General features: G+C 49.5%; 10 protein-coding genes and 1 non-coding gene across 21 annotated transcripts; 7 read left to right on the plus strand and 4 right to left on the minus strand.

Moving 5' to 3' along the window:
- Positions 1-24: 24 nt before the first annotated feature.
- Positions 25-3,520, minus strand: FOIG_10634 (acetyltransferase). Its single transcript, XM_031211007.1, has 3 exons — positions 2,276-3,520; positions 1,113-2,225; positions 25-1,051 (listed from the first exon to the last, which is right to left on the minus strand). The coding sequence occupies exons 1-3, from the start codon at positions 3,177-3,179 to the stop codon at positions 609-611; spliced, it is 2,460 nt and encodes an 819-aa protein (XP_031058940.1). The 5' UTR covers positions 3,180-3,520; the 3' UTR covers positions 25-608.
- Positions 3,521-3,792: 272 nt separating this feature from the next.
- Positions 3,793-5,087, minus strand: FOIG_10635 (uncharacterized protein). The gene is made up of 2 exons (XM_031211008.1): positions 4,581-5,087; positions 3,793-4,509 (listed from the first exon to the last, which is right to left on the minus strand). The coding sequence occupies exons 1-2, from the start codon at positions 4,645-4,647 to the stop codon at positions 3,986-3,988; spliced, it is 591 nt and encodes a 196-aa protein (XP_031058941.1). The 5' UTR covers positions 4,648-5,087; the 3' UTR covers positions 3,793-3,985.
- Positions 5,014-9,234, plus strand: FOIG_10636 (uncharacterized protein). Of its 2 annotated transcripts, XM_031211010.1 has the most exons (2): positions 5,014-6,955; positions 7,007-9,234. In XM_031211010.1, exons 1-2 carry the CDS (start codon positions 6,522-6,524, stop codon positions 8,871-8,873), a joined length of 2,301 nt encoding a protein of 766 aa, XP_031058943.1. In that variant the 5' UTR covers positions 5,014-6,521; the 3' UTR covers positions 8,874-9,234. The 2 variants fall into 2 exon arrangements, with proteins under 2 accessions (XP_031058943.1, XP_031058942.1); XM_031211009.1 differs by having other exon boundaries at positions 5,014-9,234.
- A 316-nt stretch (positions 9,235-9,550) lies between these two features.
- FOIG_10637 (uncharacterized protein) lies at positions 9,551-12,955 on the plus strand. 3 transcript variants are annotated; one of them, XM_031211011.1, is made up of 3 exons: positions 9,551-10,150; positions 10,251-11,937; positions 11,995-12,955. In XM_031211011.1, the coding sequence occupies exons 1-2, from the start codon at positions 10,088-10,090 to the stop codon at positions 11,427-11,429; spliced, it is 1,242 nt and encodes a 413-aa protein (XP_031058944.1). In that variant the 5' UTR covers positions 9,551-10,087; the 3' UTR covers positions 11,430-11,937; positions 11,995-12,955. The 3 variants fall into 3 exon arrangements, with proteins under 3 accessions (XP_031058944.1, XP_031058946.1, XP_031058945.1); XM_031211013.1 differs by having other exon boundaries at positions 10,251-11,931; positions 11,995-12,150; XM_031211012.1 differs by having other exon boundaries at positions 10,251-12,165.
- FOIG_10638 (fructose-bisphosphate aldolase, class II) lies at positions 10,251-14,449 on the minus strand. 6 transcript variants are annotated; one of them, XM_031211017.1, is made up of 5 exons: positions 14,320-14,388; positions 13,179-13,356; positions 13,010-13,120; positions 12,182-12,955; positions 10,890-12,125 (listed from the first exon to the last, which is right to left on the minus strand). In XM_031211017.1, exons 2-5 carry the CDS (start codon positions 13,284-13,286, stop codon positions 12,036-12,038), a joined length of 1,083 nt encoding a protein of 360 aa, XP_031058950.1. In that variant the 5' UTR covers positions 13,287-13,356; positions 14,320-14,388; the 3' UTR covers positions 10,890-12,035. The 6 variants fall into 6 exon arrangements, with proteins under 6 accessions (XP_031058948.1, XP_031058950.1, XP_031058949.1 ...); XM_031211016.1 differs by having other exon boundaries at positions 10,890-11,244; positions 11,303-12,125; positions 13,179-14,388; XM_031211018.1 differs by having other exon boundaries at positions 11,121-12,125; positions 14,324-14,426.
- Positions 14,450-14,864: 415 nt separating this feature from the next.
- FOIG_10639 (uncharacterized protein) lies at positions 14,865-15,451 on the plus strand. Its single transcript, XM_031211020.1, has 2 exons — positions 14,865-14,945; positions 14,996-15,451. Exon 2 carries the CDS (start codon positions 15,096-15,098, stop codon positions 15,429-15,431), a length of 336 nt encoding a protein of 111 aa, XP_031058953.1. The 5' UTR covers positions 14,865-14,945; positions 14,996-15,095; the 3' UTR covers positions 15,432-15,451.
- Positions 15,452-15,565: 114 nt separating this feature from the next.
- FOIG_10640 lies at positions 15,566-15,660 on the plus strand. The gene has a single exon. It is a non-coding gene; the product is annotated as a tRNA-Ile (tRNA).
- Positions 15,661-16,217: 557 nt separating this feature from the next.
- FOIG_10641 (mitochondrial chaperone BCS1) lies at positions 16,218-18,246 on the plus strand. The gene has a single exon (XM_031211021.1). It carries the CDS (start codon positions 16,497-16,499, stop codon positions 17,949-17,951), a length of 1,455 nt encoding a protein of 484 aa, XP_031058954.1. The 5' UTR covers positions 16,218-16,496; the 3' UTR covers positions 17,952-18,246.
- Positions 18,247-18,285: 39 nt separating this feature from the next.
- Positions 18,286-19,685, plus strand: FOIG_10642 (uncharacterized protein). The gene has a single exon (XM_031211022.1). It carries the CDS (start codon positions 18,402-18,404, stop codon positions 19,410-19,412), a length of 1,011 nt encoding a protein of 336 aa, XP_031058955.1. The 5' UTR covers positions 18,286-18,401; the 3' UTR covers positions 19,413-19,685.
- Positions 19,686-20,099: 414 nt separating this feature from the next.
- On the plus strand, positions 20,100-22,883 carry FOIG_10643 (uncharacterized protein). 3 transcript variants are annotated; one of them, XM_031211024.1, is made up of 3 exons: positions 20,100-21,198; positions 21,250-21,960; positions 22,009-22,883. In XM_031211024.1, the coding sequence occupies exons 1-3, from the start codon at positions 21,186-21,188 to the stop codon at positions 22,671-22,673; spliced, it is 1,389 nt and encodes a 462-aa protein (XP_031058957.1). In that variant the 5' UTR covers positions 20,100-21,185; the 3' UTR covers positions 22,674-22,883. The 3 variants fall into 3 exon arrangements, with proteins under 3 accessions (XP_031058957.1, XP_031058956.1, XP_031058958.1); XM_031211023.1 differs by having other exon boundaries at positions 20,100-21,148; XM_031211025.1 differs by having other exon boundaries at positions 20,100-21,960.
- Positions 22,884-23,005: 122 nt separating this feature from the next.
- FOIG_10644 (uncharacterized protein) lies at positions 23,006-23,455 on the minus strand (the record flags this gene model as incomplete). The annotated part of the gene is made up of 1 exon (XM_031211026.1): positions 23,006-23,455. The coding sequence occupies one exon, from the start codon at positions 23,453-23,455 to the stop codon at positions 23,006-23,008; it is 450 nt and encodes a 149-aa protein (XP_031058959.1).
- Between the last annotated feature and the right edge of the window lie 415 nt (positions 23,456-23,870).

Consider the following 23,870-nt stretch of genomic DNA (forward strand, 5'->3'; position numbering starts at 1 on the left):
GCTGATAGTTAGAACCAGTAGTGCCAACAGTGCCTGACGTGGTGGAGTGTAAGACTGGGGCTATCGTAGCTGCCAGACGGTGCCGCGGTAAGACAACCAGAAATAGTCACCAACTCCACACTAGCTGTAGTGTTCGGTGGCCGCGGAGCCACGAGATATCTTGAAGACGTCGATTTGACTTCGACACAAGGAATTATTGCCCTTTACGGGCTTACCTCAGATTTGTCATCACGTCCGACGTAACTAAGATCTCAGTTCCCCAGATGCATCCGATGAGATTAACGGCTTCTTCTTGTTTAGCCAATGTACTCGACCAATGAGGCTGATAGCGGCATGCTTGTTCTACACGATGGATGGATGCTTTAACTTTTCCCCATGTTCCCAAAACTCCATTTCCCCGCCATCTTCGGAGTCATTCCTTGCGCCAAACTGTCCTTCCTTCTCCTTCCTTAACCTTTTTCTAACCTGAACTGGAACACCTCGGAATCGCAGCCTCGGTTGCATGCATCTATCTATATGGACAATGTCATTCAGCATCATCATGTCATGTGCTGAACCCCCCACAAACTTTTTGAGTATCAGCAAGTAAGAAAGTAAGCAACGCCCCCTTATGCGAGTCTCGTCACATCGGGGAACTTCTCCTGGGCCGCCTTCTTGTATGCTTCCACCTGAGAACTCCTCCAGCCCTTAAGCACCTGAAGCCCCTCGACGGCATCCTCATAGGTCACATCAGGGATATCCAAGATGCCAGAGACGGCCTCCTCACTCTTAGCCTTATCCTGGCCCAACAGTCTCTGTGCCTTGATGGCGGAGAGAACGTGTCTAGGGCTACCCTTGTTGGCAGCAAGGAACTCGTTGTTGAACTTGACGAGATCCGTGGAAGGATCGACTGCTTTGAACTCAGCCTTCAGCACCTCCAGAACCTTAGGCTCAATGTCTGTCGCAGTCTTCAATAGTTGAGCGAACGCTACAGTATGTTCGTGCACCCTGGGTGACTTGGGGTCAAGTGCTAGGGCAGCTGTGAGACAGCGTAGGGCAAGAACGTACTTCTCTGTAAGAAGAACGGGTCAGTAAATAAATAAGAACTTGGTTATCCATGGTATTAAACTTACTGCGACGCATGTAGACCTCGAAGCCAGCGAACTGGGCGTTGATGTTCTTGGGGCTGAATTGTAGTAAGGGGTTAACGAACTTCATGGCATCGCCGAGAGGGTCGGTGGTTTCGGCGAGTTTCAGTCCGAAAGGATCGTCGTCCTGCTTCTTGACTTCTCCATCCTTGTCCTTGCCCTTGTTAGGGTCTTGCTTAGCTTGTAACTCGGCAGCCTCTTTTTCGAGACGTTGCTGCTCCTTTCTAGCCTTTTTGGCGGCCTTCTTCTTGGCCAGGGCATCCTCAGCGTCCTCTCCATCGGCGCCATTGATACCATTTGCGGAAGGCTTATCGGCCAACTTGAGGTAAACTTCAATCGCATCCAGAGCGGCCCTTGAGAAGAAGGGGTGATCACGGACATGGTCTTCCCATCGCATCATATCGATGTAGGCGCGGATCTGGCCCTTGCGCAGAGAGAAGCTGTGAAAATCGAACTGGTCCTCCTGCCACACCTCAAAGATGTTGAAGATTTGCTGGAATCGCTTGAGAGCAAGGGCAACATTGCCTTGGCGAGCATATGCCTCGCCGTCTTCTGTCAAGAACCAGACACTCTGCATATCCAAAAGATCCGCCAAGGGACCGCCAACAGTTTCTGCGCGAGTGAAAAGCCCAACTGTCTTGAGAGCCTTATCGTTTTCGTTGTTGCGAAGCTGGTACTTGGCTGCTTTTGTGTTAATGTATCTATCCTTAAGATCAAGCTTCCTGGCTCGATCCATTGCCTTGGAGGCTTCTTGTATGTTTCCGCCATGCTTAATGATTCGTGCCTTGGTCATGGCAAAATCAACGCTCTTGGGGTCCTTCTCAATTGCCTTCTCGACGTACTCCATGGCCTTTGTCAAGTCGCGGCTGAGATGGTAGTTGTAGTGCTGTGCAAGGTAGTACAGTGCTGCCGCTTCTCCTTTATCCTTGCTCTCCGAATCAGCACCCTGCGAGTTCAAATAGTTCTCGGCCAGTTCACGGAGGGTGTCCTTCTTGTATGAGTCAGAGTAAAGATGCTTAAGATTAGCGAAGGTCGATGGCACTCCCTTGTTAAGCATCAACGTCAAATAGGCCTCAGCAGCCTGCTTGAAGTCATCGCCTATTAACGAGTTAGTACTGGTGGCTGGCTAGTGTCTCGGTAGGATTTACCTGACAAAAAGTCCAGCGGCAACCGGCGCGCGGCATCGCAACGAGGGGACTTCTCCGCATATTCATCATAGATAGCCTTACGAGCCTTGGAGTCGTCTTCCGATACCTCTAGGACCTCCAAGAGCTTCTCGTAGTATGCGGGGTGCTCCGGGTTGCGGTCAAGGAGAGCCCGGTAGGCCTTGGCAGCTTCCTCCTTCTTGTCCAACTTGTGAAAATACTCGGCGCGAGCCTCCATGACAGCCAATCGATCAAGATTTTGCTTAGCAGCCGTGTTTAGATGCTCAAGTGCCCGTTCATAGTCTCCTTGCTCCGCAATTAGAGAGTTCTTGTACATAATTGCTTCTGAGTGCTCATTGTCGAATTTCGAGGGCTTCGTTTTCAAGGTTTCCTCATACGTATTCATGACCTTCTCAGCTTCAGCAGGGTTTCCGGAAAGGTGGTGAGCAATGGCGAGCGCAGTCCAGCTTTGGCGCATTTGAGGTCGGGCCTGGAGCATAGCGGTTCGACTTTGGATGTATCCTTGATAGTCACGGCATTGAATTTGCAGAATAGCCAGATCGCGCTGAATTTGTGCTGACTCAGGCTCTAGTCGCAGAGCAAACTTGTACGCCTTGATAGCCTCCTCGAAATTCTTGTTTGCCCGGTGCAGCAGACCATACACGTGCCAGCAGATGTGCGACTTCATATCCATGGTCAAGGCTTCCTTTCCCAATGCAAAAGCTTCTTCTGTCTTGCCCTGAGAGTTCAGAATCAAGGCCTTCATCGCAGTGGTGTCTCCATGTTTCGGATGCTTCTTGAGAATAAGCTCAGCGGACTTGAGACCACGTTTGTATTGCTTGTCCTCATAGTATCGAATAACGGAGCGGAAGAGCGAGGCCTCCTTAGAGGCAAGAGGCTGCGGCATCGTGATTATGGGACACAGTTCTAGTCTTCGGACCGTAAAGAAGTCGTGAGCTAGTTAATTGCGACCGGCGTCCGTTGTCGGCGAGGATCACAAGCTCCCACCAGGATCGAATGAGGGGTGTGTGGGCGAGAGAGAGGAAAGGGTACAGAGAAGCTTTGACGAGACAAAAACCTCGCCAGGAGATGATGAGAGGAGGATAATGAAGGGTAAAGAGGCGGCTTCCCTGACCGGCGATTATGGAGAGATGTCGTGTAAAGCTGAAGGTGCTGTACCATACAACTTAGGTACGAAATGATGTGGACAGGAATTGCTACGGTAGACCGGCAATTTCTCGGAGGCTGCCTGCGGTGGGTTGCTGAGTTATGCGGAGTTGGTGGTTTTGGCGGGGCAGTTTAGGACCCATGACAGCATGGAAGCCTCATGAGAGTTGGCAAAGAATCTGGTATTGAATGAATCAATCCATAATTTCATGGGAATACTTCAAGATACCATACTGAGTGTATACTCTCAACGAGTAAATATGAATAAACACGAAATGACTGATCGATTTTAGCATCTGGTTAATCTGTTTGGCACACGGGGCATGCTACGAGAGACACCAAAGCTTTAGGCGTCTATACTAATTGATGAAGAGGTTTAGGTAAGTTAGCATAAGATTAGAGGGGCTCTTTGAAGATTGTATGTTACTGTTATACAAGAGGTGTCAATATCGTACAGCAAGTCCCTATCCTACAGTCCTTCTCTTGTAAATTTCGAACTCCAATGGTCGTTGGAGGATCTGAGTGGCCGTTTCGTGATATCATAAATTATACATTCGTTTTCAAGTTTTGGGCCTTCCTCCATTTGATGATTGTGTCCTCCCAGCTTTCAAAAGGGTCGCCTCCGCATCGTTGCTGTACGACCTCCCACGTTCTATGTCGTACGATACCCTCTACGCCCCTCTCTTGTCTTACAAGCGAAGCCAGGCGCTCGGTACGTGCTTCACGTGGGAAGAATCTACCGGAATACGGATCTAATCGTTCATCGACTGTTCTATCGCGGTCTTGTTCTTTCTCTAGTTCCCTGATGGTTCGGTCCGGGTCATCAGGGTCCGGGCTTGCCGCTACAAGAGCGCAGTAATTTAGTACTTCAGTCCGGGTCTCCCATGAAGGAAATAGCACTCTCTCCTTGAAATCTAAGCATGACTGAGGGTCAATCTGTTTTGAGGTTGGCCTTGGTACGCGCTGCGAGGTGGACGAGGGGTCAAATCCGGATCGAGACGGCGTCACAAGCGCATTCAGATTCTGTGTGATTGAATCATCGATGGAAGATCTTGAAAGTCGAAGAAAGTCTGAAAAGAAAAGAGAGAGCAAAACAGTCAGTCGGGTATTCGAACAGCCGGTAATTCTGACTCGAACATACCTCGCAAAGTGCCATACGAGAAACAGAACTGTGGAGTAAGCTGAGGTTGTGTAGATGGTTGAGTCATGGTATTCTTCGGCCGCGAGGAGCTCTGTTTCTGAGCGTCCGGCGAACCCTTCCAGAGTATCCCAGCCAGAATGGGCGGATGTTTAAGTTCAGCTGATTAGAAATTCGAAATAGTTGCTAGCGTATTAAGTCAAGAACGTGGCTCGTAACGGATCTGAAACAGGGTCGAGTCGAGTCGAGTCGCGTTAGTCGTTAGAAAAATATCGTGAGTGATGGTTGGTTCTATCTCGACTTCAGTGACGCAACTAAAGAGTTAGCCGGAGCTAAGGTCCGGCTGCTTGTATCCGGAAAGTCCGGATAAACTCTGACTCCGCTGACCACTTGATCCTTGCAGAGATCCCCCAGCTTGATCCTGGTAGTCTCGATCCATCACTGCACGACAGAAGCCCCCAGGCAATGACGATATCAAGAGAAAGTTTACGAGGGGATTAGACTTTGAATGCGAGACATTCTAATTCAAGTTAGTTTCAATTATGGTTGCTCGTAGTCTCGAGAAGTACCTGAAGCTCTTCCTTCGAATCCGCAACTCTTACACTTATCTTTCACTTGTTGTGTGGGTTTTGTTGGAAACGAGCTGACTGGCTTTTGCTCCATCTCATGGGGCTGAAACAAGTTGAGTGAGGGCAATCTATTACTGAACTCTTGATGCACGTCCCGGGTCAAGGCGAGAAGCCAGGAACCCGTGTGACGCCAAGGGGGCATTTTCAGGGCGAGGCACAGAATTTCACTCTTCAAATCCAGGGTCTGCATCTTCTGAATCAGCCTACGACGAACTAATCGGCATTGCTTTTTCGCCGGCTGAAGCAAGTAGCCACCGCCGAATGGAGCCGCGCTACGCTTGAAAATGGATGGACAGTTATCGCATATCGCACTGGGCAGACGGGTTTCCGGAGATCCAATGTTGGCGATGGATTGCGGGCAGCCTCTCGCCTTACTGGATACTGGGCCGCCACGAGGCGCCATTTAAGCATTGACATACTAATACCATCGACGCCTCACCGTTTGGGCGTTGCGTACAATCCTCCGATGGGGCATTCCCTGAGCACGGCTGATTGAGCATGATAATCAAGACTGCACTGGATCTCAGGTCCTCAACAGACTCGGTCACATTTCTTCAGTCAGGGATCTGTCTAGCGGCTTTACTTCCCCATAAGGCTAAAAAGGCTTCGAGACTCCGTAACTGCCAGATTGGATAAAAGACGCAAAGAGAGCGACTCACGAACCTGCAGATGCAGACGCCACCGTTGAGACCCATCTGCCGGCTCAAGCACCAACGCACCCTATTTGTCGCCGTTCTGGGTACTGATCAACTAATTCCCAAGCAGTTGGGTGGCTTGTCCCCTTATCCATGACTGAGCGGTTGCGCTAGATCCAACGCCCAGGACAGGACAGGACAGGACCAACTGCCACGCACCTAACGCTAGGAATCACCATCCATGGATGGATGTTGGCTTACAGGCTACAGCAGCGCACGGCTTGCTTCCGGGCTAGAAGCCGACTCGCTCTGTTTCTCGGAACCTCTTTAGCCTCTTGTGACTTTGCTTTGTGGATTGCCTGGTCTCAATATGTGACGACGGTGTGCAGCAAATAGAGCCCGGGCCGTCGTCACTCTCTTGCGTTGAATCGATTTGAGTTGAGGCTTCAACCCTTCCTTTTGCTTTGCTTTGCTGCGCACGAATTTCAGCACGGCCAAGGCGAAAGCACGGGCTTGGTCCGCTCTCTGCAGGAACCGCAAGCTTACGGAAGTATTTGCAGCTGTCAAATCGTACATTACCCCCCGAGTTTCCTGCTCGAGTCTGATCTCGTTTGGTGGCTTGTACTACTTTGGCATTTCTGAGTCGACCAACTTCCACCAAATTTTGTTCTTCTCCAAGGATGGATCAACTTCAGAGTCGGGTCGAGAAAGCAGACCTGCAGGATTTGATTGACATATGCGAGCAACTTTCTGAGGAATGTAGGGGTATCTCTAATTGTCTCAATACCAGCCCAGTTACTTTGGCTTCGCTCGCCAAGGAGTGTCGGGCGATCACAAATGCGCTTGACAGGTTACACGAACTCAGCCGGTCGATTGAAGGTGGCACAGAAAATGTTCGGGCGTCAAACAACGAATTCGTCTATTCCGTTTCGAAGGATGTGCATGAGCTGAGGGCAGCATTGAAACGCATAAAGGGTCCAGATAGGGACAGCGGCATTCACCTCAGCGAACCACAGCTTATCATCGTCTGGAACGAAGCAGCATTGAAAGAGTACCTTGCGCGGCTGCGCACTCACCAAGCGTCTCTCCATACTCTCCTTAATGCTGCGACGCGGCAAGTAACCTTCTTTTCTAAGTGCGCTGGTTCAAGGCTAACTCTTAGTAGTGCCGGTTATAACTTTGGGGAAAATGACAACAGGAGGCGCGTGATTGAGCCAGATATTGGAGTAGATGAGGCACTACGGAGCCTTGCTCGAAAGTTCACAGCGCCAAACCAACAATCTGTCGTGTTACCTAGAGTCAGTGACTCTGCCGAGATTCAGATCCTACTTGATACACTTGTACCACCACCAGGAGTCAATTACGTGCGAACCAAGGATGCCGCAAATGAACTGCACAACGCCATTGAACGGAGCGATGAGACGGCTGTCTTTCATATCCTTCTCGAACGCGCAGACCCCAACATAATGTTGGCTGGTTCAATGCTCTCCCCACTGCATCGCGCTTTCGACAAAGGCCATATGCTGATCGCTGCTTTTCTCATCGTCGCTGGTGCAGATGTTGACGAGCCAACTACTGATGGTCATACAGCATTGATGAGGGGGATCAGATGCGGGTTTTCGGAACAATTTGCGACTCTTGTGATTCACATGAAAGCCCGCGTCAATGCGATCGATAACGATGGGTGCTCGGCTCTACACCTCTCGGCCGCTTCAGATGTCATCGACGATGAAACGCTCCCAGTTCTCATCGATGCAGGCGCCGATATCAACCTTGTCGATTATAACGGCCAGACACCACTTCTCGTGGCAATTCAGCATAGCCGCTGGTCTGCGGCGACAAAGCTCGTACAAGCTGGTGCAGATCTAGAGGTGCGATTACCAGATGGAAAGACAGCCCTCCACATGGCTATCGCAATGCGCAACCAAGAGTTCTCCCAAGTGTTGATATCTCGAGGAGCAAACGTTGATCGCGTACTCCGCGAGCATACTCCCCTCACAATGGCCATCAACTCTCGCTGCACAGCTATCACTGCTGTTCTTCTAGATAGCGGTGCAGACCCTAATCTGCCCAGCCGCAATGGAAACACACCTTTACTGGCAGCAGCATCCACAGGACATGACGAAACCGTGCGATATCTCATCGCCCATGGAGCCGATCCAGCAGCCACTCAAGGACACTCTGGATACTCAGCGATGCATATGGCGGCCCACAAGGACAAACCTCACATCCTGCAACTGTTGTCTGATGCAGGCGCACCTGTTGATATCTTGGATAAGACAGGCGAAACTCCTCTCCTCGTGGCAGCCAAGCTTGGCAATGCGCAAAGCATCTTTCGCTTGATCAGACTCGGTGCTGATGTCGAGCGAGTAGGACCGGACGGGATGAGCATTCTTTCTCACGCAGTCAAGATGGGCGATGTTGACCTTGTCATGGCACTCCTAGAGTTGGGGGCGGGTATGCAGGTGTCATCCATGTTCCCTTCGAAGGGCAGTAAGGAATATCTGGTACCTGAGCCACAGACAACACCGATTCACGTTGCCGCTCAGCACGCACGAGACGAGATCTTACTGCGGCTTGTATCCTATGGTGCCTCTCTCGAGAGCACCATCTTCCCTGGTCGGACACCTCTCTCCGTTGCTGCATCTCATGGGCACATCTCGACAGTCCGGTTACTTCTTCGACTCGGTGCAAATACGCACGCTTTAACAACACATGGTGATACGATTCTTTTCCAGGCATCGGCAAACCAAGCAACACTCAAGCTCTTGCTACAGCAGGGAATTGACGTGAATCATCAGAACGATCGGGGCGCTACAGCCCTTCACTACGCGGCTCTTCGCGGGCACATCGGGGGTGTGAGGATGTTGCTTGAGAAGGGTGCTCGACAGTACCACGCAAACGCGGTGTGGGATGCCTGGGAGGACAGAGACGGAACTGGAGGTTATCGACAGGGCACACCAGCTGGCATGGCTATGCAAAGAGGTCTGGATAAGGTCGCAGAGTTAATCGAGGGATGGAAGTATAACTGACTTTGGTGTAATACCTGGCGATAAGGTTATGATTTAATGGATGGAGTAATGGCTGGACGGCGGAACTGTATATCCTCTGTATGTAATATGGGTTTGGGTTTGGGCTTGATGAGATACCACAAAAGAATTGTTATAATTTGGCGAGATATTATTCATGTTTGGTGTTTGTTCGTATCATGCATTATAACTGCTTGCATGAACAGTGAATTAAAGTCATGGACGGAGTGCAAGTTATGTATCGCTGAATGCTATGTGCACGTTGGTATAAATCCATGCATATTCCTCTATATCCGGATCCACGTGCTGTGCAATAGCTAAGCTTTTCAGCCCTAGCAATGTCCCATGTCCAATACCAAAAGCGAGAGGCAGCCGAGTCACAGTTACGGATACGAAAAGCCATGAAATGCGAAATTACTTACTGATTAAGCGGCACGGGAGGGATAACGACCGCGGCGTTGGAACAAGATTCGAGAAGTGACGTGATGGTAAGATTAATTAATAAATCGCCATTAGCAGTGAGGGGGACCTCCCAGCCTAACCACTAACAACCCATACATACGAATACGGGACGTCATGACGGCGTTCAAGTGTTGACGTAATAGGCTCGAGGGATATGGGCGAGGCAGTGCTCAACGAAAGAGTCCATGATGGGCGCTTCTCAATTCTACTACTGGCAGGGTTTTGATGAATTGTGATGTCTCTAGGTCTCGTGATCTGTAGCCAAGAAAGCAATACAAGCTCAGCATTTGGCTAAAGTAAACTCTCCTTCATCATATTCTTGACTCTTCTCAACTCTTCTCTTCTATCTGATCTGCCCATTACCCCTTTCGGCTTTGAAACCAAGTCCCACTTCTACAAGGCGGTCAAATTAGATTCACCATTTCAAGATCTCGCCAAGCTTGGAGCCCTTATTTATATCGAATACTTAACTTGTGTCGCCTCCGTCATCGATAAATAAATAGTAAACCCCAATCGAACCGTCAATCTGCAGTGTATCACACAGTCCAGGCCGGCCCCGCGTGCTCCATCTGGCTCGTCCTGAACTTTTAGCTGTCCTCCCCCTGCTTCTACAACCCCGCAATCCGCAATCGGCCCCTCGTCAACTGCTACGCTACTGCTACTGTACACGAGACCGCCTTCGAAATCTCCTGTCCCGTCGCAAACCCTCCCTTTTCACTCCCCGACTTTTCTATACACGGCGCAAATATACAATCATGTCCTCTTCTACAGCCCCAGCCGCGCAGGCCAACAGCAGCAGCTGGACCGCCTTCCTCAAGGTAGATATAGATATCTAACTCCATGCTTTTGCGTGCTTGGAGCGATTCGTATATGGGTGATGGCAGTAGCTGACCTCGTCTTTGCGACGTGCTCTAATAGTCCATCGCATCCTTCAATGGCGATCTATCTTCTCTCACCGCGCCTCCCTTCATCCTGTCCTCTCAGTCTCTCACCGAATTCTCTGCGTACTGGGCCACGCACCCTCCCGTCCTGACCGCCCCAGCTGCCGAGTCTGATCCCGCCAAGCGTACTATGCTCGTCCTCAAGTGGTTCCTCTCGACTCTGAAGCACCAGTACGCCAGCCGGAGTGAGCAGTTTGGAAACGAAAAGAAGCCTCTGAACCCTTTCTTGGGTGAGCTTTTCCTCGGTACCTGGTCCGACGAAGCTGGCGAGACCACCCTTGTCTCGGAGCAGGTCAGCCACCATCCTCCTGCTACCGCCTATTGCATTCGCAACGACAAGACTGGTATCGAGCTTGAGGGTTACAATGCTCAGAAGGCCACTTTCAAGAGCACCATCATTGTCAAGCAGATCGGCCACGCTGTCCTACGAGTTCCTCTTCCATCTGGAGAGATCGAATCCTACCTCATTACCCTCCCTGGTCTTCATATCGAGGGTCTCATTTTTGGTGCTCCTTTTGTCGAGCTTGATGGCTCAAGTCACATCACTAGTTCCGGTGGCTTCACCGCCAAGATTGACTATAGCGGCAAGGGATGGCTCTCAGGAAAGAAGAACACCATCGTCGCCAGCGTTTATCCTACGGGCAAGGAGAAGGATGTTCTTTACAATGTCACTGGCCAGTGGAACAAGGCCCTCGAGATCTACTCGGGACCTGCCAAGTCTAACTCCAAGTCTACTCTTGTGAGCACCTACGACGCCGTCAACACCGCTCAAACTGAGCTCAAAGTTGCCCCCATCGATCAACAGCACCCTCTCGAGTCCCGACGCGCCTGGTCTCGCGTTGCTGATGCCATCCAGAAGGGTGACATGGACACCACAGGTGCTGAAAAGGGCAAAATTGAGAATGCCCAGCGCAACATGCGCACCAAGGAGAAGTCAGAGGGCCGAACCTGGGATCGCCAGTACTTCACAGCTGTTGAGGGTCAAGACTCTGTCCTCGAACAGCTCGGCAAGGTCGTTGGTGTACCTACTGATGGAGAGGCTGACAAGACTGGTGGTCTCTGGCGATTCGACAAGACCAAGGCCGATGCTCGCGCTGCTCAGCAGCTCTCAGAGGACGCTGTAGCCCAGATGGAGAAGGAGCTTCTTGGTCGATAGGCACGCCAAACAGGATATGAAAACAATAGGAGAAATAGGAACAGGAAATGGTAATTGTGAGCTGCATAATACACAATCACCGAGATCATGCAGATAAAGGTGCAAAGTTAAACCAAAAGAGGCGGGCATGGACATGGGTTAGAATACACGGCGCTCGGCAAATGTTCTCTGATACAAGAGGCATTCCGCGACGAACCACGGGAAATTCAAACGGTTGGTTTGTATAATAATTAACAGGCTATATATGTTCTACGACTAATGACATGATTTTCATGTTTTCTAAATTCGCATCCATCCACCTCCAGAATTTCCATTGATGCAAGGTCCTATATCAGTTTAGCGAGCTAAAGTGGTTTTAGTTTAAATCACATATACACATTGTAGTAGAGGACACTCAGGCTGTTTGTGCGTCATCAATTTTTTTTTCCTCATTAATTTTACTACTTTCATCACCTCGTAACGCCCCTGCAACTAAACACTGCTATGTTGTGTCGGAACTAAGGTGAGGGCATTTTCTAGATCCCTCTTTTTCTTTTCCAAACGATACTCATGAATTGTGTCGCAGTTGGGATATCATTAGAACCAGTTATTGTCTTTTATCGACATTTATAGCTGGTTGGCAGTGTTGAAGTCCTGGAGAGCCTCGGCAACACGCTTGGACATGGTCTTCTCACCCTCACGGACCCAGACACGGGGCTAGACATAGTGTTAGTACATTGTAATACATATACAGTAATGGGGTGAGAACTTACGTCGAAGTACTTCTTGTTGGGCTTGTCCTCGCCATCGGGGTTGCCGACGGTGGTGTTGACGTACTCGCGCTTGTTGATCATGTAGTCTCGGATACCGGAGCAGTAAGCGAACTGCATATCAGTGTCGACGTTAACCTTGACAACACCGAAGCCAATGGCGTCGAGGTACTCCTTCTTGGAGGAGCCGGAGCCACCGTGGAAGACGAAGAAGACGGGCTTGTCGTTGTCGGACTTGAGGGCCTCCTTGACGTGAGCCTGGTGCTTGCCGAGAAGCTCGGGGTGGAGCTTGACGTTGCCGGGCTTGTAAACACCATGGACGTTACCGAAGCCAGCGGCGATAGAGAAGTAGGGGGAGATGGGGGAGAGAGTGTTGTAGATGTTGAGGATATCCTCAGGCTGGGTGTAGAGAGAGTTGTTGTCAACATCCTCGTTGTTGACACCATCCTCCTCACCACCGGTGATACCAATCTCCATCTCGAGCCACTGCTTCATGGGGGCAGCGCGCTTGAGGTACTTGGCGGTGGTCTCAATGTTCCACTCGACAGGCTCCTCAGAGAGATCGATCATGTGAGAGGAGAAGAGGGGCTCACCCTTCTCCTTGAAGTAAGCCTCGTCGGCATCGAGCATGCCATCGAGCCAAGGGAGGAGCTTCTTGGCGCAGTGGTCGGTGTGAAGGACGACGGGGATGCCGTAGGTGGGAGCGAGCGAGCGGACGTAGTGGGCAGCGGCGATGGAGCCAGCAATGGAAGCGGCCTGGTCGGTGTTGCTCACACCCTGAAGAGTGCGTCAGTGGGTTGAAGCGATTGAGAAATTTGTTGAGGAACATACCTTGCCAGCGAAGTAGGCGGCACCACCCTGAGAGAACTGGAGGATGACAGGAGCCTTGTTGTCGCGGGCGGCCTCGAGGGCAGCAACGACGGTGGAGGAAGAGGTGACGTTCTGTGATATTTGTGTTAGTTGCGACGATTTGCGTTGTTTTTGAATGGTTGAGGCATACAATGGCGGGAATGGCGAACTTGTGCTCGCGAGCGTACTCGAAGAGACGGAGGACATCGTCACCGACGATGACACCAGTCTTGCGGCTAAGGACTTCTTGGACACCCATTGTTGCTGTTTGTGAAGCTTAGGTTGGATAGAAAATGTAGGTTGAGATGAAAGATGTAGAAGGAAAAAGTCTATTGAGCAAGAAAGTTTGTCAGTTATGAATGAAGAGGAGCAGAGCAATGACGAAGGAGGGGGGTATAGCGGGGTTTTCAATCCAACTCTGTTTGGTCCTTATCGATAAATTAAAGCAAAACAGAGCTGCGTAATTAAAGAACACGGCAAGGGGTAGAGTGGCAGTTACGGCGTTTTGGAGGGGCAGGAGGGGCAATTCTGACGCTCTTGCCGAGAGCTGCTCTGTGCGGGCCAGAATGAGTTCATCAGATTGAGGCCATGAGCTGTTTACAACATCCAACAGCTGTGTCGGTGAGGCATAAAGAGAGGCCATGATAAGACCGCGAATCTTTTTCTCATCTCGCCAGGAACACTCGTCTAATGCATCTTGCAGCATGCTGCTCCTCGATTGGCGAGAACGAAGATACGTCGCGAATCGTCTGATACTCACGGGCCGTAAATTGAGTTCCGTGAGGCTTTAGAGCTGTTGAATGGGCTGAGACTGTTGAACGATTCACCGCGCCATCCAGTGAGACGATTGAGATAGTCGCCTCATCCGGAAACGCTCAATCTCGTTCACCGCACACCTCAACCCATTTCAGGCTCTCGAGTCTCAGGGCCCTTACGGCTGCTCCGATGCCCGGTGGCTCTCCGGTGGCTCCGCGGCCGATATGTCTTCTCTGGCCTTCTCTCGGCCTCTGCGCTACTGTCTCTTCCTCTCACGACTCTTGACTCTATCATGTTGCCCACCTCGTCTCCGCTATAGGACAGCCCGGTTCACACATCCTCGTCAGACCAAGACTTTGTCCAGAAAATCGCTCCCCCAGCAAGCTCACTCGAGGTAGCTAGCGGGAGCTCTCTGACGTTGTTGAGCGTCTGCTCGGTGGTAAAGTGGGGGCGCCGACACAGCGGCGCCGTTGAAGAGCAAATACAGTGGATGGGATTGGGCTCGGTAGGTGACAGTGGAGAGTGATGCGACTTACACACTTTTGGCAGTTAGACAGGCGACCCAGCGATGATGTCGGAATTGACGATAGTGGGAAGAATTGTCAGTATTCAAAAATGAAAAACATTAACATGGGGGGAGGGGCAGCCGACTTATATGATGCCCTCCCTCCTAAGCCTCCTCTCCTCTGTGCCGAGAGCTATTCCTACCACAGCCGATGCTTCGGGGCACTCGACGGGAACATGCGGGACGGCCTGGCCCTTTGAGACCATTGATCGGGCTCATCACTCTCACTTCTTAGCAAATACACTGACTCTGTTCTCGTGTGACCCCATCTTCCCCGCATACTTGAATATCGTGAGTATCACGGTTGGCTGGAAGGCCGCCATAGCCCATGGCTGTGGATATTCCGGGTTGACTTCCCCTGATGCTCTTGGACAAAATCTCCAAAGACACGAAGCTGAGGCCAATCATATGAACCAATGCGCCGCCGCAGTTGCATTGCCGACGGCAACCATTTCTCGATCATTCTCGTACAATGCAAGGTTTGCGTAGTGTTGAAACGTGCTCCCCAGCAATATCATTCATATTACACTCAATTTGAGTAATCTGAAGTTGGAAATCATGATCGCAGTTGAATTGGTGGAGCTTCGACATCATCTTGTGGGGTGCTCAACCAAACATGATCTCGGTGATCTAATACCGAACCGCAGTTCCATATTCATCATGACAATGACGAGGCAAACTCGGATCAGCAATTCGAATCGATGTTTCCCATGTCCAATTTCGACACTCCTTCCCGGCTGAAACCGAATGTCCAATCCAGAAATGGCGAATGCAGATTTTGCAAATTCTGCTCGATCGACAGGACAATGCATGCCATGCTGGTTGGACATGATCATAAACTTGTCAATATTTACGTCACGCAGATTGCGTTTGAAGGACGCTAGAAAGCCTGGCTACTCAATTACAACCCTGAGTAGTCTAATCCCTCAGCAGATCTGGTCAAGATCCCATCCACCCGAAGATACATTACATCGAGACATTGGCTCATACAAAGAGAAGCTGTGGTTTCGAGGTCTTACCCCCACCAGTCCCTCCATCCGTCCTTCAACCCCGCCTAGGCTACAAGGTTCCAGAACTCCATGAAGCTCACCCCAATCTCCAGCTCCCCCACTTACAAGTACTGGATTAGCTAACGAATTGCTGCTTATCTTCAGTCGGTCTAGCCAAATCGTTCTTGAATTTGCAGAAGCAAGGAGGCCTTCAACAACAGCTGATTGGCTTCCGTAGCTCAGTTGGTTAGAGCGTCGTACTAATACTTCATACCGAGTAATTGGTAATGCGAAGGTCTCAGGTTCAAGCCCTGGCGGGAGCATTGTCTTCCAATGCCTATCAGCTGTTCTTTTTTTGTGATTTTGGCTGATTTTTTTCTAGAGTTGTGATTTTTGTTCTGGTGGTGGATGTCACATTCATGAACCTCAGTAGTAGATAGCCCTTGGTACATAGCGATATGAGCAAATGGGTAGCTATAAGTCAGAGACTCTTAGTCTTAATTGTCTAAAAGCAGAAGGTCTTGGTCCTTAGCAAGTCTAAGCTTTGAGCAAGCTCAGCAGTTTATATATCTCAATCTCTGCATAGATGGGAGTTCAAGTTAAGCTACCTACCCTGGAGCAAGATTGCCAACATTAATCTTAAATATATATGGTAATGAATTTCTTAACACAAGCCTCCAAAGTTGGTCTACACTATGTTGTCGCTTTTTACGCCTATGTGATCTAGAGATGCATACTGGTGGCTATGTTAAGCCGCAGTCTTGTAGAATACTCTTTAGACACTGTAATACAAGTCATTTGGTGGCAGATACCAGGTGGGGAGCTATTTATCTATGAATTATCGATTAATCACAACCAGATCATAGAATATATATCACGAGACTTAGTATCGACCCCGATACCTTAACCTAATTATCTTTTCATACTTGATATGTAATATTATTTCATTGCCGGGCGATATGAAGATTGGATCTCGTTCACGTGCAACGATGTAGAAAAAAAGAGGGTCACCGAGAAAGCTCATCATCGTCTTGAGCATCACCATAACGTTGTCAACTAATCGTACCAATGCCCTCTCGCGGGCTCTGCCGACCAGAACCAATGTGAAAAGCTCAGCGTCGTCTTCTAAACTATTCTCTAAGCCACTTCTTCGCCGAAAATGGACGAGGAAACCCTCAAGGAAGCTCTCAAAAGCTTCCCGAACGCCGAAAAAACGGCACCACCCGCAGCAGCAACTTCAGGGCTCAACATCAACGCCCTGTTCGAGAATCCGCTCTTCGCTGGTGGAATCGGTCTTGCATCATTGGGAGCAGTCGCTGCATTTGCACGAAAAGGCGCAATCTCTGCACTCGGAGCAGCTCGTCGTCGCTTGCTCGTCAATGTCGAGATCAGCAAGCAAGATCCCGCATACCCATGGATCTTAGCATGGTTGTCACAACCCCGCGAACACCCGGGCTTCATTGCTTCTCGCCTCACCCGAATACATAATCTCTCTGTTACGACGACGACTGCATCTCGAACGGCTGGAGTTAGTGGACCCCAGAATGCGCACTTCTTCCTACAACCGGGTTTCGGACGACATATCGTCAAGTTCGGCAATGCGTACATTGCTGTGAACAGAGAAAAGCACAATACGGCGAATATGAATACTGGCGAACCACACGAGATTGTTCAATTGACTACATTATGGGCGCATCGACATGTTTTCGAGGCAGTTTTCAGCGAGGCGCATCAGTTGGCAGCCAAGGCGAATGAGGGAAAGACTATTGTATACTCGGCTCGAGGAATGGACTGGGTGCCGCTGGGTGATCCAAGAAAGAAGCGACCATTGGGCTCCGTCATCCTGGATGACGGCGTCAAAGAGAGTATCGTGGGTGACGTAAAAGACTTCTTGAACCGGCAACAGTGGTATGTGGATCGGGGTATTCCCTACCGAAGAGGCTATCTGCTGTATGGTCCTCCAGGCAGTGGAAAGACGTCCTTTATTCAGGCCCTTGCAGGAGAGCTGGACTTTAGCGTGGCCATGATCAACCTCAGCGAGATGGGCATGACGGATGACAAGCTAGCCTATCTCCTTACAAAACTTCCCAAGAGGAGCTTGCTTCTGCTGGAAGATGCAGATGCAGCATTCGTGAACCGGCGCCAGCGAGACTCTGATGGCTATAATGGTGCTACTGTTACCTTCTCCGGTCTCCTAAACGCTCTCGATGGTGTTGCTGCTGGCGAGGAGCGCATTGCGTTCCTGACAACCAACCACGTTGACCGTCTCGATGCCGCGCTCATCCGACCTGGTCGTGTAGATTTGATGCTTCGCATAGGTGAGGCCACACACTACCAGGCTGCTCAGATGTGGGATCGATTCTACGGTGACGTTGACAAGGATCATTCCGGCCGAGAACGATTCCTCAGCAGGCTCCAAGAGCTGGGTCTATTCGGCGTTGGACCTGATGGCAAACCATCGAATCGTCACACAAGCACAGCAGCGATTCAGGGACTGTTCCTGTTCCATAAGGACAATATGGAAGGGGCTATTAATGACGCTGATGGTCTCATCCCCCGAAAGTTTGAGGCTTCGGATGAGGTCCCAGAGGGAGCAATCAAGACACCTGCGTGATCGCATGTGCACTTGAAATTTGTATGAATATGTAACATATGACTGGCTGTTTTGATACCCTGGATGGAGCTCAGACGAAAACTTGTGTAAAGATATGTGTATGTGTAGTGAATACGAGGCTTAGGAAATGAGTTCACTGCTGAATGGATGACAAGATAATTTATCTGTAAAACCTAATGACTCCTGGAAAGATGTGTCGACCAATTACAGAACAATTTCAATTTGCCTTGTGTTTATGTCCAGCTCGTTACTCTATCGTCGTTTGGAGTTTTTTGGTAAATAAGTGTTAGTTGGGGCCACTGTTGCCTAGTATTTTATCTGAGCTCACCCACGGATATAGACTCAGTCATCGTCTTCAACCTCACAAGCTACAAAAGAAAATTCCGACCAGCCATTTTAACGCACGTCTCAAATTATCCCGAAACAACATTCCAGAAAAGCTCTCATCCAATGTCGTCCAACAGAGGTCAGCGAACGCTTGATTCGTGGATAAAATCGAGACCATCAAGACCAGTTGCTTCAACATCTCAAGCATCTTCATCAAGAGGGGCTTCATCAAACCAGCACCCATATCCATCCAGAAGTAGACGCGACGATCCATACAGACGCGGAGTTGCGCTCGCAGCTATAGCAAAGGAAACGCTGACAGTCCTCCCTGGTATCCTTTCTCAGTTGCCAAATCTCGACGCCAACAGATCAGAGAAGCTTGAGATCCACCACCTACCTCCGCTTACAGCTGCCGAATGTCCCAGACGGACACCATCAGGGAAAGCATCTATTAGGATTTCCAACGATGACAGTTTCAACGCGGCTATACACCTTGCGGACCTCAAAGGACCCGCATCAGGTCGCGTCGCGGTGCTGAATATGGCAAGCCATGTCAGCCCTGGTGGAGGATGGTTGAAAGGAGCGCGTGCTCAAGAGGAAGCGTTATGCTATCGAAGCTCGCTGTCTCTTTCGCTACATCGAAGATATTACCCATGGAGGCAACGCATGGGTATCTACACCCCTGATGTTGTCATTATCCGCTCCGATCAGGAAACTGGACACCAGCTTCTCATGCCTACTATCCAAGCCCGGAATTTGCCCGTCGTCAGCGTTCTCAGCATCGCAGCCCTACGCACACCACCCGTCAGGAAAATTATGTTAAACACACCCAAAGGTCCTGTGGCCAGTGAAACATATGCAAACTCTGCTGATCGCGACCTCACCAAGCTCAAGATGAGATTATGCCTTCGAATGGCGGCACGACGTAACCACGGCTTGCTTGTGCTTGGTGCCTTGGGATGCGGCGCGTTTAGGAACCCGCCGAAGGAGGTTGCTCGTTGTTGGCTAGAGGTGCTTAAGGAGCCCGAATTTCAAGGCGGCTGGTGGGAAGAGGTTTGGTTTGCTGTGTATGATAGGAGAGGTGAGGGTAATTTGGAGATTTTCGAGGAGATACTTGGTGGTGTTGAGGTCTGAGATGAGGATATAGACAAGATCTGAGAAGCATGAGCATGTTTGCAGAAGCACTGAGCATCAGTTTAGGCGTAAGCCAAATGTACTCGTTTTTTCTTTTCTTCTCATTTGATGTTATTTTATGCACACCAAGTGAATTCCTTTTTCATCCCTAGCCCCCAAGGAAAGCAATCGTCAAAAGGGACTGGCTGTAATCGCAAGACAAGCTTATATTGTCAAGAACAGAATCGTACCTCTTCCAATCTCCCAATCTCAGAGTGCCAAATATAACCAAACCACTATTTCTAATGTTCTATGTTTGTTGATCTTCGTTGTTTTCCAGTAATTACGGAATCGGCCCGCCATTTGGATCCGGCGATGTGGAGCCAACGGCGCCGATGGCCCGGACAATCGGCGGTACGGTCACGTCTGCAGCGTCTGCAGCTTAGCTCGGCATGTGAAATAGTGTCTTGGAAAAGCTTGACATTTTAATTAGACAAGCTGAAACAGAAAGAGAATGTGATTGGTTGTTGAAGGTCAACCAAATGAAAATCCCACGTTGGCGTTGTCTTTGGCTGAGAATCGTCATAACGGGTAATATTGCACAATTGATCAGGGTTGCTTTAGCTGAAGCATAAACAAACAGGATCTTGACTAGCGAATAACCTACAGCCTCTGTCTTATAGTTAGGTAATTCTACACGGCTGAGATCTAAACTCCTGCTACTGTTCCCTCTCATTCTCGGGTTCACTCAAGGATGCTTCAATACTTCACGCTAGCAATCTCTAAATCTCCACTGATGTACCACTTTTATGGTTTGCAAACTCTTCCTGCGGGATATTTTGATGTCGTGATCAGCGGTGGTTATTGCGTTTCAGAGAACCCCAGGTTTGCAACGCCACAAATGCATTCGAGAACGATAGATCCGAAAGCAATGAAGCCACATACAGATTCGAGTGGGGGTCTTTACAAGGGACCAGAGAGCAGCAGATCCTCAACATTGAAACAAGACATATGAGAATTACAGAACAAGATGCATAACTATGCAGTCACAGGTCTCTATCTTGTGAGACTAGGGTTCTTTGAGTCCTAGGTCCAGAATATACCCATCCTTTCAGGGTACCACAGGCCTCTTACTCGCTGCCATCCCAACCTCCATGACCAGCAGATAAGACCCAACGAGGATAGCTTCTCGAGAACCCATGAAGAGCGGGTCGATCCCTACTCCTGGATGCAGAACCCTACGCTCGCCTGCGTTAGACCGGCGGGCCCTTTGATGATGGCATAATCGCCATCCTGTCGCCTCTTAAACTAGCGTCTACTCTATCTCGACTTTTCTTGCAAGCCTTTACAGAAGTTTTATATACATCTCCGTGGGCCCGAGACATTTTCCCTCTTCCCTTTCCAGCGGCTGCGTCTATATTTCAACAGCTTATCTTTCTTGGCGATCACCTCTGATTCGCACCCCTCTTTGCCTGCAGAGGTTGTCATTGCCAGTATGGCGTTCAACCACAATAAGGATGAAGATGTCGTCGCTGGCGATGGTCCGTCTGAGCATAACTATGACTCTGGACGCTTGAATGATACAGAAGAGGCCGAGTCTATAGACCCGGATTCTGGTGTAAAGCGTGGTTTGAAGAATAGACATTTGTCTATGATGGCTTTGGCTGGTATTATCGGACCTGGACTTCTTGTTGGTGCAGGTGGTGCATTGAATGTCGGAGGACCAGCTGCATTGCTCATTGGATTTGGTGTTGTTGGTATGATGTTCTTTGTCTTGAGATCTTTGAAGAGCATATGGGACCAGGAGGTTCTATTCAGTCTTCAGATCCTTACAAAATTCAATGCTAACTCTTGGCAGGTATCATCGCCTTCTGTATTATGCAGTCCCTTGGCGAGGTGACAACACTATACCCTGGCGGAGGCTCTTTCATCTCTCTCGCCGAGCGCATGGTAGACAAGTCTTTTTCCGTTGCTGTAGGCTGGAATTACTTTGTTATCTGGGCCGCTGTCCTCGCCAACGAGTATAATGTCATCTGCAGTATTCTCACATATTGGGGACCAGTCGTTCCCCTATGGGGTTACTTCCTCATCTTCTGGACAGTCTTCATGGGATTCCAACTTCTTGGTGTTGAAGCTTTTGGCGAAGCCGAGTTCTGGCTTGCGCTTATGAAACTCCTCGGATTAACAGCGTACTTCATCTTCGCCATCATCTACGCCGCTGGTGGTTTGGTCGGTCAGGATGGATCTGTTGGCTTCAAATACTGGAGTGACCCGGGAGCTTTCAACGGAAATGGCTTCCGCGGTGTTGCTTCTGTCTTTGTGTTTTGCTCGACATTCTACTCTGGTGTTGAGTCTATCGCTGTGGCTGCTACTGAAACGAGAAATCCTGGTGTTGCGGTTCCTCAGGCTATTCGACAAGTCTTCTGGCGTATCATCTTCGTCTACATGGGATCAGCTTTCTTCTTTGGAATCACCTGCCCTGCTAATGCGGAGGGACTGGTGAACGGAGGTTCCAAGGCCCTGCAGAGTCCCATGACTATTGCGATTCAGAATGCTGGCTGGCAAGGAGGTATGTGCATGAACTTCTCTCCACTGCAAGATACTAACAAAGTTTCAGGCGTCCACCTTATCAACGCCTTCATTCTCCTAACTTGCTTGTCCGCTATCAACTCATCCATCTACTTTGGCTCTCGAACTGTTTTCTATATGGCGCAGTCTGGCAAGGCTCCTAAGATATTCGGCTGGACCAACAGCCGAGGTGTTCCAGTCTGGGCAATTTTCATCACCAATGCTGTCGGTTCCATTTCCATGATGAATGTCTCTACCGGTGCCTCCAAGGCTTATAGCTATATCGTCAACCTGTCCGGTGTCAGTGCTTTCCTTGTCTGGGGCAGCATCTGCTTTATCCATATCCGCTTCCGTCGAGCTTGGGTTACTCAGGGTCGCAGTCTCGATGAGCTTCCGTACAAGGCACTCGGCTTCCCATATCTCGCCTGGTTTGGTCTTGGGGCTTGTATTTTCTTGGCTCTGGTTCAAGGGTGGACGACGTTGTCGCCATTCAATGCTGGAAATTTTGTGGATGCTTACATCCTGGTGCCACTGTTTGGTATCATCTATGTATTCTGCAAGCTGTTATGGCGCGGAAAGGATCCTCTCAAGCGTAGTTGGAGCATCGATCTCGACAGTGGCAGAAGAAAGGATCTGGATTACAAGAGTGGCCCAACAGAAAGGGATGTCCCTGGCCAAACACCTTGGTGGAAGAAGGTGTGGGCTTGGTTCTGATTTTGAATCAGTAAAATTATGGAACTTTCGGGTTACGATGTTGGGCTTTTCATGATACCTATTTAGCTTACGATTGCAAACAAATATAACCGGTTTCTTTGCTTCCATCCGTTTTTCATTTACATAGGTTTACGAAATTACACTTGCAGACTGAGAAAATGAGGCATCGTTGCGAAAATATAGTAAGCACATAGTATCATTCATCATCAAGTAACAATGTAAAGTCTTAGAGAGGGAAAGCTGTATATATATGTATTGAATCTCTATTACTCCATTTTATGTCTAGCCTTTGCCGCATTAAATACGGTCAGAAACGATATCTCTGACCCGGTTTAAGTAGTTCCCTCATTCTTATGTGTACAATCGTTTAGGGGAACAATAGAGACATGCTCTCTAGGCTCCAGACTAAAGCCTACAGCCATCTCCTTCCAGCCCGCCATTGCGAGCGCAACGAGCTCACCACCAGGGTGCTCTGGGGTTCGCCGGAACCTTGCTTTAGCAATAGCAGCAGTATAAGGATGTCTTCCCGTGCGATCAAGGGGCATTACCTTGACCATGTTTTGCGGACAGAAGCTGAGTGGAACTTTGACCATGACCATCTCGACACGGTATTCGGGATCAATAGGCCATGGAATATTCCTGTCGGCGATGACGTTCATCACAGACCTGACAAGATCATGAGTGATGTAGACGGGGTGCGAGTCTGGGAGATCAGGACCAAAGGCCACAGGCTTGTCTCCGAATAGTGAGCGGAACTTTTGGCAGAGAGAAACCTTGAGCATGTTGGATTTTGGGCTTGAAAGCTTGTAACTGTAAGACATTATAATCATCTGTGAGTCTATGATTAACAGAATTTGGTATATAATGGAGTCGTGGTCCGTTATATAGACAGGCAGATAATATAAGAAACATTTCGTTCAACTGTTCAGATGGGCACTTCTTTCACCAATGGCTCATATGAATAGAAATACTGAACATTCAAGCATCTTCTTTGTAGCAATAAATCCACCAGGCTCAAATGAGCAATTCTCTTTGTTCTCATCAAGATACTTGTTCAGTAAGATATACTCAGTCAGAGACCGGAAGTTGTTCAGAGACAAAGATGAGCATTTCATAAACTTGCAAGGGCCAGAATTCAGCTAATCTGCCGTTCTTCTAACGTAAGCCAAGACGGCGTGCTCTGTTTGTCGACTACAA

This window comes from Fusarium odoratissimum (genome assembly GCF_000260195.1).
Source record: "Fusarium odoratissimum NRRL 54006 unplaced genomic scaffold supercont1.19, whole genome shotgun sequence".
NCBI classification, from domain to species: domain Eukaryota; kingdom Fungi; phylum Ascomycota; class Sordariomycetes; order Hypocreales; family Nectriaceae; genus Fusarium; species Fusarium odoratissimum.